Raw genomic sequence first — 13,337 nt, forward strand, 5'->3', positions numbered from 1 at the left:
CAGATGTGGAGTGGGGCAAGGAGCGCAGGTGGCACAGAAGCTGCTGCTGTCCGGAAAAAACGGTGACGGAAGCTGGCAGTGCAGACACAGCACGGGTCTAGGGGTGAGAATGTGCTGCGACCTGGCCATACACGTGCCTGGTGCTGAAGGTGTCACAGACCCTGACCAGACATGGCTGATCCTGACTGACGCGCGCACAAGTCCCACCCTCCAGCACAGCCTGTGTGTCAGCACTGCGAATGCTCCTTGGGTCACTTTAGATCCTCGCTAACTGCAGACAGAGTCCTGCTATCAGGGAAATATGTCCTTTTTCTGTTGTTGTTGTTGGAAGGCACATTTTCCTGTTAGCAGGTGCATATATCTGGATAATCATAAATGCTTTTGGAGGGGATAGGGGCCTTCTGAGCTGTGCACAGGTGTTTCCCCAGAACCACAATCTCAGAGTGCCAAGACCTGCCCATGTATAAGTTTACACTGGTATTTTCCATGATGGTGGCAAAAAACAAGCAGGCTACATCCCAACCCCAGAGAGGTGCTACGTCCAGGTAGACTTGGAGGAGCGAGCCTTCTTTTCCCAGTAGCACTCTGCACATATTACGTGGAAACAAGAAAACCAAAGAAAAACTAACGTCTTTTTATGAGAAGGGTTAAGAAATAGGAGAAGGGCTAACTGGAGACTGTGAGAGAGACTGGGCCCCCACAAATGCTCAGGCAGACACCCTAGAGACCAGCCCTAAACCTGGGCTCTGTGTAGCCAACCAGGCCCCTTTGTTTCTTTTTGTTTGTTTGTTTGCTTTTGGGCCACACTTATTGGTACTCAGGGGTCACTCATTGATCTGCACTAAGAAATTGCTCCTAAAAAAAAAAAAAAAAAAAAAAAAAAGGGTCCTGAGAGATAGTGTGGAGGTAAGGCATTTGCCTTCCATGCAGAAGGTCGGTGGTTGGAATCCCAGCATCCCATATGGTCCCCTGTACCTGCCTGGGGCGGTTTCTGAGCATAGAGCCAGGAGGAACCCCTGAGTGTTGCAGGGTGTAACCCCCCCTCAAAAAAAAAAAAAAAAAAAAAAAAGAAATTGCTCCTGGCAGACTAGTGGGACTATATTAGATTCTTGAAAATCAAACCCAGGTCAGCCGTGTGCAAGGCAAATGCCCTACTTGCTATGCTATTGCACCGACCACCTCTTTGTTTCTTCTTTCAGAACTGGCACAGAGAATGGAGTAAAATAATCCCCGACCCCTTCCATCTTCTCAACTATGTCCATGCAAGAATCTAGACAACATAAGCAGTGTGTCCCTCATAAGTAATGGGTAGTCCCCATCTTTTTTACTTTGGGGAGTCGAAATTTTTTTTGTCTCTATGCTATTAGAAAGTTCCCAGGTTTTCTACAGAGAATATTAAACAGATGTGTTTAGAAAACTGTTTAAAAGGGCCCGGAGAGATAGCACAGCAGCATTTGCCTTGCAAGCAGCCGATCCAGGACCAGAGGTGGTTGGTTCGAATCCCAGTGTCCCATATGGTCCCCCGTGCCTGCCAGGAGCTATTTCTGAGCAGACAGCCAGGAGTAATCCCTGAGCACCGCTGGGTGTGGCCCAAAACCCCCCCCCCAAAAAAAAAAAAAAAACTGTTTAAAAAATTAAAAGCAGGGGCCGGCGAGGTGGTGCTAGAGGTAAGGTGTCTGCCTTGCAAGCGCTAGCCAAGGAAAGGACCACGGTTCAATCCCCCGGCATCCCATATGGTCCCCCCAAGCCAGGGGCAATTCTGAGCGTGTAGCCAGGAGTAACCCCTGAGCATCAAAAGGGTGTGGCCTGAAAAACCAAAACAAACAAAAAAAAATTAAAAGCAAATTGAAACTTGAATTCTACCAGAAGAAAAAAGGACAAAAGGGAAGTCAGTTTCACTGCATTCCTATTAGTAGCTCCTGAGCTACCCCCAAACTATACGGATCTTCTTTACAACCCCTCAGAGCCTCTCAGGAAGGACAAGATAGTGGGCACATAAGAGCCAGTGCAATCTGGAGTTCTCCAGCCCCTTAGAGCTACTTAGGCAAAATCCCAGAAAAGTTGAATGTTTTCAGAGTCAGTATAACTCCCATGATCCTTTCAAATCTCTAGAGACAAACCCAAATTCTAGCTACTGCCCTTTTCCATGGAAACAAGTTATGTTCTGAGAAGCCATTGTCTCCTGATTCACACCCAATCCAGAGAGCCCCAGTCCTTTAGTCTGCCCCACCCCCATTTCTCTCTGCAGGGCCCCAAGGTACAAAAATCTCCCTCTGCTCTCAATCATAATTTGACACAAAACAGCTAGCAGCCTGTCAGGTGCCGGGACAAGCACAGGCTTACAACAGTCCACTCTAACCTCCAGGTGAAGTCAAGCTTTGACTTGGGCCAAAGTGTTTGAAAATGCAACAGGTAGGCAGAGGGGTCACTCAAGAGGCAGGGGGGAGGGTGGGGAGCATTGCCACATCAGCTGGATTCTGGGTTCCACCATGTGCACTGCCCAGACACCACCCCACCCCAATCCCAAAATTAGCGATTGCAAGGTAGATTTTGTCACTACTGAGCACAGAATAAAGGGCCACTGGCTTGGGTCATATGAAATATGGTGAACTTAGCCCAACTGAACTTCTCGAGACAAGGACATGGTGGGTGCTAGTCCTATGTGTGTGTCAGAGGTTCTATGACACCAGCCTACCCAGGGCCTCACCTGCTGGTGTTTGCTTGAGCAGGAAGCTTCAGTTGGGACTCTGCAAGCAAGCGGCTGGGGGGAGAGGTGCCCTGGCTCTGCACTCACAGACACATAGAAAGAAGCCAGCGAGGGGCCAAAATGCAGTATCATCCTCCAAAGTTGGAACTAGGGGCCTCAGGGTAGGCCAGGAGCCCTTGAATGTCCTCAGGGGTACGTTCTAGACCAGCCTCCCTACCCTTCCCTGGGGTTAAATATTCCTCTGTCCTTCAGCTCTTTTCCAGCCTTTCCAGGGGAATCAAGTTTTCCAAGCTAATAAATGGACTGAAGCAAAAGTATGCTTTTAAACTAAAATAGAAGAGCTTTGGTGGATGGTAGGCAGAGGAAAAAACAGGGCTTGATTTAGAAATTCTGGCAAGGGCTGTCCAGAGTGAGGGCAGGTCATCCTGTGCACCTAAGCGAGGAGCTAGGACCGTCCCTTACCTACACTGGCCTGGGACTGGAGACACAAATACTTCCCAATCCTTTCGTAGGAGAATAAATAAATAAATAAATAAATAATTATAATAAATAAATACCCCTGTTACTTTGAAAAAGACCCCATATCACCTGATTTGGGATAACATAGCTTAAACTAGAACCCCAGGACAGAGAGGCCCAGCTGGCAGAGCGGGGTAGCAACTTTGGAGAGGAGGATACTGTATTTTCAGAGACAGACACAGATACACACAGATACAGGTTCAAAACTTACCTCTTCAAAAGTCATAGACCAACTAGCGCTCTCAACCATAGAAACAATTTTAAAAAAGAATATCCAATGAAATTGCACACCTAAAACATTTAGGCGGTAACAGAAATAGACACTTGTTAATGCGAGTTTGTTTTCCCGTGGAGCACCATCAACTGACTTCTCTTCTGGACAGCCAACACTCAAGTGGCTGAAAGACTACTTTGGGCAGCCAGCAGGCAAGTCTCAACTCAGGAAATGAGGAGCTGAGACTCCTCCCCATGCAGATGGAATCCTGAGAGGAGGAAAAAGCTGGGGGTGGACCATTAGCAATGCTGCTGAGCTGTTTATACTGAAGCCCATGCAAGAAAACTTCCTTCTAGGGCAAGGTCAGGACCTAGTGAGACAAGTCATCCTTGAGCAGCAAAACAAAATGTGGCACAGGGAAAGGTAAAAGCAAACTGGGCTCTTGGGCCCCTTTTTGCCCAGGGTCTGTGCAGTTTGAACAGTTCAAGGGGGTAGAAAACATCATTTATTCCAAGTTGAAAAAGCAGAGAACTGGCAGTCAATAGAAGGAAAAAAAACCCACTAGTCCTTGAAGGAAAAACTGATAGGGATGGGGCGGTTTAGAAATTCAGTTTTTATGTGGTGGTGAGTCTTTGGCACAGGTTTTAAAAGGCAGGACCAGCAGGAAAAAATTTCCTAAGGAACCAGCACAGTTTCTCCAGCAAAGTACTCTCTACTTTTTCCTACTCTCAGTGCCACTCTTTCAAAATTATCATCTCAAGTTTCTTGACAAAAACACTTAACAGATAAAATGTTTAAATATCTATAACTGTAAATCTGGTTGAAATCACTTTATATTCTTCTTTTACTCAATATATCTGATTTCCTCTTTTTTGATGAAAAACTTTTTAACATTTCAAATGTCAATCTTGTTGGTTATAGCTGGCATTTGGCATCCCAGACTGCATTTCACAATTTCAAAAAAGTTTTCGGGCCAAGGGTGTGGTTCCAGGGTGGAGCACAAGCCTCCCATGTGTGAGGGCCTCTGATCTATCCCAATGCCAAAAAAATAAAAATGGGAACACAATGTTAGCTTATTCTGTAAGTATAGGGATCATAGGCTGGTCCGATTGCAGTGGTTTATCAGAACTTATTAATGTTAGTATCACAAAGTTGGTATATAACCTGCCCCCCACTGCTCAATTTGACTGGCTTAGGGAAAAAAAAAAAGTATAGGGGTCATCAAACTTCTCATGTAAATGGCCACAGAGCTAATACTTTATTAAGGCTTTGAAGCCTTGGTAGAAAAGACTTAGACTTAGCTCTGCCCTGACATTCTGAAGGAGTCAAAACTTTGGTTTGTCAAACTTTGTAGAGGAATAAACAAGTAGGCATGGCCATGTGCCACTACAACATTCTCCACTGGGCCCGGGTCCACAGGTCTGCTTAACTCTTTACACCTCAACTTTTAGAAAGCTTGTGGTGATGGAGAAGTATATGAGTGAAGCATGATTCTCTCAGTCACAATACACTGGCAGGAAGCATAACTTCCTAATGATCGAAGACAATGGGGGGGGTGTTGCATTAAATAATTAACGATGGTGATGATGGTGAAGGATGGATAGAGGGATTTTTTTCTGCCATCCCAGGCCATGTGGCTCCACAATCCCCATTCAGCTGGCGGGTCCCAGGTTTAGGTGAACGGCGGAATCAGACTCATCCAGAGACAGGCATCAGGAAGCATCAACTTTATTCATGCCCTATCCACCACATGTGTGGCCTATATCATAACCTTATAAGCATTGAGCCATTCTTAGCTAGCCCTGCATCTTAACTCCTGTCAGCCATCTTCCCTTTGACCTCCTTTCTTCCTAGGTAACTTGACCTTACCTGCAAGACCCCGCCCATTTCCTGGGAGGGGTCTTGGAAAAGGTAGATAAGGTTTTGACCAGAGGGGATTAGGGCCTTTGGTCTTTGGCCAGCATGGAGGTCAAAGGGAAGATGGCTGACAGGAGTTAAGATGCAGGGCTAGCTAAGAATGGCTTAATGCTTATAAGGTTATGATATAGGCCACACATGTGGTAGATAGGGCATGAATAAAGCTGATACTTCCTGATGCCTGTCTCTGGATGAGTCTGATTCCCGTTCACCTAAACCTGGGACCCGCCAGCTGAATGGGGATTGTGGAGCCACGTAGCCATGGCCTAAGAATAAAGGCCTCCATCCATCTCCATCCACCACCATTGTTAATGACTTAATGCAACAGGGTGGGAGTGGGAAGGAGACTAATTCTGAAGAGAACAGTCATCCTTAGAAATTCTGAATGAGCGTCATATCCCTCCCTGGAGTGTTCAGCAGAAGCAGTCACAGACTCCTTCACCAGAAACCAGCTGCTGTTCTCTTACTCGCTCAGCTGAGCAGAAGTTCAGAGGCTGCACCCCTACCTGCCGCACCAACATGGATGCACTGGCCTGTCCAGATCTCCTGGACAGTAACCTGGCAGTAATCTGGTTACTCTTAGTCACTAATAAACACTTCGTTTTGTACTACAGGCATTCCCAGACGCCAACAACAGCCTTTGTGATAAAGAAAAACAATCAAAGGTAAGTATTTTCTTGGCAGAAAAATATTTTCAAAGTTGGATTTACTTCTTGATTTCTCTGGGGAAGGAAGAGCCAGGAAGATAAAGGGGGAATTTTTCCTTTTTTCACATTAGATTTCAATATTTCACCTGACAAGTTACAAGCATAATGAGATAATCTAACTTCATTTGATATGTAACACTAGTTACATATGGAATATGTAACATATTACATATGGCAATAATACTAGTACAAATAAGCCTTACTTTAAATATTTCATTTGTCTTGTTTTTATTATGTATAATTAAGTAGCCATATTTAAAGTATATGTAGAGGCAACTGAGTAACAAAATTTAATCTGTGCAAGAAAAACTATAAACTCAAAAGAATAATTTTATTTTTATTTGAATTATGTTTGGGAAAATATGTCTAACCTTGAGAAAAAAAGTTGAACATTCTAAATTTAATTATTCTGAACACAGACAAGATACTTCAATTAGAAATTATATATATCTATCTGTGTCCTAAACCCGAGAGAATTTACACACTTCTGATTCCTTCTTTGAGTTCCCTTTAGAAAAGAAATTAGCACAACCTTCATTATGCTTTGGGACTTAATTAATCATACTTTGTAAGTCTTAACCCCCATTTGTGTAAGCCGTACTTTAATTAAACAAGAATAGCATATCACCTTCTGGAAGTAGATGAAGGCTACAGTTCTCTAAAAAGGTGAATCAATAAATTAGACATTAAATAAAACTAATTGTCTTCAAAAGGAAATTATTTCTATAAAGAGAAATTATTATTTTTTGTTAAATTTTTTGGTACTCAGAGGCTACTTCTCGGCAGACTGACTGTTGCAGGGAATAAGACCTAGGTTCCCACAGGGAGCATATGGTCTAATCTTTTGTATTTTCTCCCCAGCTCTGGAAATGTTAAACACTTATAAAACTGGTATGTGATAAAGAGATTTGGCTACTAATTGTGTGTGTGTGAACCATATGGGGGTGCAGGAAAATGAACCTAGGTGGCTGCGTGCAAGGCAAATGCCCAATCCACTCTGCTATTGCTCTGGTCCACTGACTCTAAATTTTAATGTGTGCTTTATGGGGACTTGTCAAAGAGTGAAGATGCCTGTGTTTTATATAACCAGACCTGTATCTTGTATTTTCTTAATTTCATTTGAAATCAAATAAGCTTATAAACCAAAATATAGGGCCAATAAATACTGCTTTACAATTTGGTCAGATCTAAGTAAAGGACAAAGAGGCTTCAAGTAAATATTTGATTTACTTCTTCTAATGAAGTTTTTTTTCTGTCTCTTAGAATGGGGTCACCAAGCTAAATAGGGGTATACCTAGGGGTTTAGTAAGCAGTAATTTTAGGGCTCCATAAACTTTAAATAAAAAGTGGTATCCAGATCAGGCAGAACATATTATTTGTCTACATGCATGCATACAGATGTATGCTGACAAAACGTATATTTAAAACTAGCACAGAAAAAAGTAATGTCTGCTTATATGGGATTTTCTCCTAAAAATATGGGGACAACCTGTGATCAATGGTCCTTCATCAACTCCAATGCTGCTGAATTGAAGGGCTTCCTTCCAGGGTGTGATCTGTGCACAAGTACCTCTGTAATAATTTGGTGTTCATAAAAGGAAGATGGTGGGCTATTGTGTCTCTTGTGGAACCTTTTACTTCGAGCTAGAGGAAGGGGTTGAAATGAAATTTACATACGAATCAATAATCTTTTTGAAATGTGACATTCAGTAGTATATACACAGTGTTCACTGATGGATCTTTAATTCTTGTATATCTCCTGCTATATAGCCCTTTTTATATAGCATCAAATGAGAGCATTCTTACAATCATGTGGCATTTCTGAGACTGCATGAGGGAGGCCTGGGTTCCCAGCACTGTGTGCTCCCAACTACCACACCTTCCAGACTACCTTGCATCAGTAAGCTTGGTAACAGTGCACTATATCTAAGTGATGTCGACCCGAATGCTCCCCAGGAATTAGTAATGAACTGGGTCATGCTGCTGCCTGATGCCCTTGAAAAACTGATAGGTCAGGATTCTTAATCTTAAAATCTATGATTTATAAAGGTTTTTTGAAAAACACCTTCCTACCTTTAAGTAATTACAATTATCATTTTTGTTTTTTTGGGGGACACACCCAGTGATGCTCAGGAATCACTCTTGGCTATGGCTCAGAAATTGCTCCTGGCTTGGGTGACCATATGGGACACCACCGCGGTCCGTCCTAGGTCAACTGTGTGCAAGGCAAACGCCTTACCTCTGTACCACCGCTCAGGCCCCTACAATTACCTTCTTAAACTAGATGGACTAAATCTGTTTGTGATTAGAAGCCATGTAAACTGCCATTTTGAAAATGTAATTTTTATGGAGGACTGTAACTTTATCGAATCTTTTGACATCCGAATGCCTCAGTACTATTAAAAAGGTATAAACAGTATTAAATGATGTGCTGATAAACTATTACTGTAATACAAAAGGAAGAACTAGAGAGTACCGGATGTGTACAAATAAAAGGTCACAACTCTTAAGCTTTGAATAATCTATTCTCAAAATAAAACAGTTTAATTCTACCTTAATCCCTTCCTCAAAAATCTTTATTTCCATTATAGTCTGTACGATAAATATTTGAAAATAATTTGCTTCAGCAGGGTCAGTACAATAGATCAATGGGTAAGGCATAATACCTTGCAATCAGCTAGACAGTTTTATAAACAAGAGGAGAAAATACTAATGTTGCTAAATGATTGGGAGGCAGACCCAGAGAAGGTGATACATTTCCCAGCACTGTGCTAGGGTGAATACTACTACTAGTCATCCTCAGATCAGTCTGTCAGAATGGATTCTGAAAATGCTGCAATGTACTACTCTACTGTAGGGAAATCATCTGAATCCTGAAACATCACTGCTGCTTATATATTTGTGGAAAGAAATGTTAGGACAAACACCATCCCTGTGCTCAACAGACCTTTATGGTTTTTATTTTTCTTTCAGAATGAGATTGTACTGTTAACAGTTGCCACAGGCAAGGGTAAGTCTGGAACATTCTTGTGCCCATCTTGCAAAAGTTCACCTTCTATAAGTCTCTGGATGGGACCGTGAACAGCTAACACAGTACTTTGCCTTTTTTTCCTCATTTCTGAAAGTAGTTGAGAGCCACTTTCCTTTTCCCTCTCTCTTAGCTTCTCATGAAGATTCTCAGTGTAAATGAACAGGTGAAGGAGTGACCTACAAATATACAAACTTAAAGAAAAGAAATATTATGGTTGGCCACTCAGGAACCTCCTGCTGTGAACACATACCTGAACACTTAGCACAGGCAGAGGGGTATCAGGCCAAATGAGGAGGAGCAGAGGGATGTGAGCATTGCTGGGAGGGCAGAGAAGGCCCAGGCTGATCCTACCTTGTATCTATCCATGGGGTCTTCCTGCTGCAGCTGGCTCTCCCGCATGGTCTGATATTCTTTCTCATATTTCTTCAGCTTCTTGGTTGGTACCTTCAAGGGATTAGAAGGAAAGTATGTCAGACGACAAAAAACCTCCTGTGATTCCTCAAGTCTATCAAGTAGAACCAACCCAATTCCAAGGTAAGGAGAACATCTCGAGTCTAGAGTTGGGTCCTTCAGTTAGTCCTTCAGAATTCTTATGATCACCACTGCTCAACTCTGTCAAAAGCTGTGGTAGGTGAGGCAGAAGCAAATGGTGTTTCAACAAAGCTATGTACCAAAGGAGGCTCACCTTGGTGTGCGCGAGCATTGCTGTTATGGCCTGTTCAATTTTCTCTTCAATCTACTTAACAGAGCTATTCATGTTGTTAGCTAAGTAAAACTTACTAGGGTGTTCCACCATTATGAAGATGAAAGCAACTCATTTATAAAAATAAAAAACTGAGCAACAGGCTAAAGAGATGATACAGTAGGCAGGATATTGGCCTTTCAAGTTTGAACCCCATCACCCCATCTAGTCCCCCATATATCACTAGGTGTAGCTCAAAATCCAAAATGAAAAAACCAAAACTGAGCAGGAAATATTTGTAATAGTATTAATATGCCATGGGGTGGGGGGAGAGTTTAAAGTCTGCCACTTAAAACTCAAGTATTGAATCACACTCTATGAGATAAAAGAAAATCATCTAAAATTAAGTAGTCTTTAAAATTTACCAGTTTGGAGCCAGAATACAGTAGTAGGGTACATGCCTTGCACATAGCTAACTGGGTTCGATCCCTGGCACTCCATCGAATCCCCTGAGCCTGCCATGAGTGATGATTGCTGAGCATCAGCAAGGTGTGGCCCCCAAACAAAAAACATAAATTATAGCAGCTTGCTTTATTTTGAAGAGACTGGAAACTTACAGAAACTTAGAATTCTAAACATAATACAACATGAAGGTCAAAATCAATTACTAGGGGATCAACTGCCTACTATTTATTTTTGATTATTAATGCCTTGGAAGACAGGTATTCATTTCTTTCATCTAGAATTTATCTGTCAAATGACAACTTTCTACTTGGTTGTCAGGAAAATTAAATGATATAAAGTAGGTGAAGTATCTAAAATAATTCTTTTAGGCATAAAAACTTTATCTTTATAAATACTTTATAGGGGCCAGAGCAGTGGTGCAAGCAGTAAGGCATCTGCCTTGCACTGGTAGCCTAGGATGAACCAAGGTTCAATTCCCCCCACTCCACATCCAATATGGTTCCCCAAGCCAGGAGCAATTTCTGAGTGCATAGCCAGGAGTAACCCCTGAGCGTCACCGGGTGTGACCCCAAAAAACAAAAAAAAAATTTTTTAAGTACTTTAATAATGAAAAAATTTGTTCAGATTTCAAAGATGGCAAATGTGCTGCTTTTACTGAATTCCCAGGCAAAAAAATGCATCGAAGACTATTGAGAACAACCCAAGTAACAGGCCACAGCAAGTATGACAAGTTGGTTCTCATCAAACTCAATATGTGCTGTTTAGAAAATATGCAAATATGTGTGCAAGAGAAATTAGCATGAGACAATATGAAATTCTCTCGCTGTACAGAAGTCAGGGTGAGAGTGATGGGTGAATGTTTGAGGCTCAGGATTTGATCCTTGAGATACTATTAAAAAAAAAGTAGTTGGTTGAATCTGGGGGGTGAGAAGAGTATGAATTCTTAGAAATACAGAGATTTTGTTGAGGTACAAAGATCCCATCTTATGCTAATGGATGAGACTGCACGATCCCATCCCTTCCAGGAGGACTTTCAGAGCTGGGTTATTCTTTTTTTGTTTGTTTGTTTTGGGGGGTCACACCCAGCAGCGCTCAGGGGCTACTCCTGGCTCTATGCTCAGGTATCGCTCCTGGCAGGCTTGGGGGACCATATGGGATGCCGGGATTCGAACCATAGTCTTTCTGCATGCAAGACAAACACCATACTTCCATGCCATGCCATCTCTCCGGCCCCTATTCTTCTTATAACAGGTCCAAACCCAGCAGAGACGAAGTGAATGTGTAACCACCACAGAATAACAATATTTGTGGGGCTGCGGATACAGGTCTTCCTAAACAAGAAGTTAGGATTGGGGCCGGGCGGTGGCGCTAAAGGTAAGGTGCCTGCCTTGCCTGCGCTAGCTTTGGACGGACCGAGGTTCGATCCCCCGGTGTCCCATATGGTCCCCCAAGCCAGGAGCAACTTCTGAGCACATAGCCAGGAGTAACCCCTGAGCGTTACTGGGTGTGGCCCAAAAACCAAAAAAAAAAAAAAAAAAAAAAGGAAGTTAGGACATTTGCAAATGACTTGCACTACTTATAATGTTATGAAAAAAAAAATCACTCTGATGACAATATCTGACATAACTAGAGAGAGCACCAGCATCCATGACAAAGCAAGAAAGCAGATGTGAGTATGTGAAGACAAAACAGCAAACTCTTTGTCTCAGCTTTGTAGGGCCAGTGCACCCACTAGTTTGCATTCATCACGGGCTCGAAAACCAAACCTGACACTGGGTTAGCCTGGAATGATCAAGGGCTGAGGGCAGAGGTAGAAGTTAAAGGGCCAGAAGGGGGCAGCCTAGGGGCTTTGCCCACAAGGTCAGAAGCACAGCAGAACTTTCCCTGGGCACCAGAATGAACCTGGGGTCTGTGTGGAAGAATCTTCTAGAAGGTGCTAAGAGGGTCCATTTACTAATTCAAATTGCACCCCGGGTTCTTGAGAATTTTTTCTAAAAACATATCTCTCAGACTGGTAATGAGACTATTTTTTTCTTTAACACATCAAGAGTACAAAGCCACTCCTGCTGCTTATGCTAATATATTCGTTTCAAAAGAAAATGTTCAGAAACTACATTATATACCCTCCCCCCAATAGCTCATCCTTTCCCATCTGGCTGAGATATTAGGATGTTTGGCTTCATCTTGTTCAGAGAAACAGAGCAGATTCCCAGCCCAATGTGTTGCTAGGAAACCTTCCAAGCTTATTTATCTTGTGTTGTGGGGTGACACTGAGCGTCCACCTGTGATTGGCACACTGGAAAGTGGGAAAGGAGCTGTTGTTTCTGAGCTAATCAAAGGAAACAGACCACCAGAGCTTGATATTGATTTCTAAACAAAACTGATTTCATTTTAGGGATTGGAACAGCAAACTTGAGGTTTTTCTTACCAGAGAAAGAAATTAACCTCTTTAGCATGTAGTTTTAATTAAAAGAACAAGAACTCATCATGAATTGTTAGAATAAAAACAACCTGTTACTTAAAGAGCAGTCTATGTCTCTTTTCCCTTGTGCTAAATGAATTTGTATGATGGGCCAGAGTGGTGCCACAAGCGGTGAGGCGTCTGTCTGCCTTGCCCGCGCTAGTCTAGGACAGACCAAGGTTCCATCCCCCACTGTCCCATATAGTCCCCCAAGCCAGGAGCTATTTCTGAGCGCATAGCCAGGAGCAACCCCTGAGTGTCACCAGGTGTGGCCCACCCCCTCCCCAAATTGAATTTGTATGGGTGTATACTTGACTAATGTGCTAGGAACCAGCACTTTGACCCAGAGAACTAGTACAGGAGGAAAGGTGCTTGCTTTGCATATGATCCCCTGAACACCCACCGTCTTGGCCTTTGACAATTTGCTACTAGCAACCAGCTGGGGCATGAAGTTATTGCTAAGGATCCATTGGTATTCCATTTAGAGACTGTTGGTCCAAAGCACCAGGGCAGCAGGAAAGGTGATTGTCTTGCATATAGTCAACCTGGATTTGATCTCCAGAATCACATATGGTCCCCTGAGACTACCAGGTGCAAACCCCCCCCCCAAATAGCACAAATAACAGTCTATAAA

The 13,337-nt window shown here is 42.8% G+C and overlaps 1 protein-coding gene across 3 annotated transcripts in view; it reads right to left on the bottom strand.

Annotated features, from left to right (window-relative positions):
- RABGAP1L (RAB GTPase activating protein 1 like) overlaps nucleotides 1–13,337 on the bottom strand; it is a 369,153-nt gene that overhangs the window by 13,069 nt on the left and 342,747 nt on the right. For all 3 annotated transcript variants that reach the window (XM_049776425.1, XM_049776426.1, XM_049776427.1), the window contains one exon: nucleotides 9,447–9,539. In XM_049776425.1, coding sequence (XP_049632382.1) covers nucleotides 9,447–9,539 — 93 coding nt within the window. The remainder of the gene's footprint in view (nucleotides 1–9,446; nucleotides 9,540–13,337) is intronic.

Source organism: Suncus etruscus, chromosome 7 (genome assembly GCF_024139225.1).
Source record: "Suncus etruscus isolate mSunEtr1 chromosome 7, mSunEtr1.pri.cur, whole genome shotgun sequence".
In the NCBI taxonomy this organism is placed as follows: Eukaryota; Metazoa; Chordata; class Mammalia; order Eulipotyphla; family Soricidae; genus Suncus; species Suncus etruscus.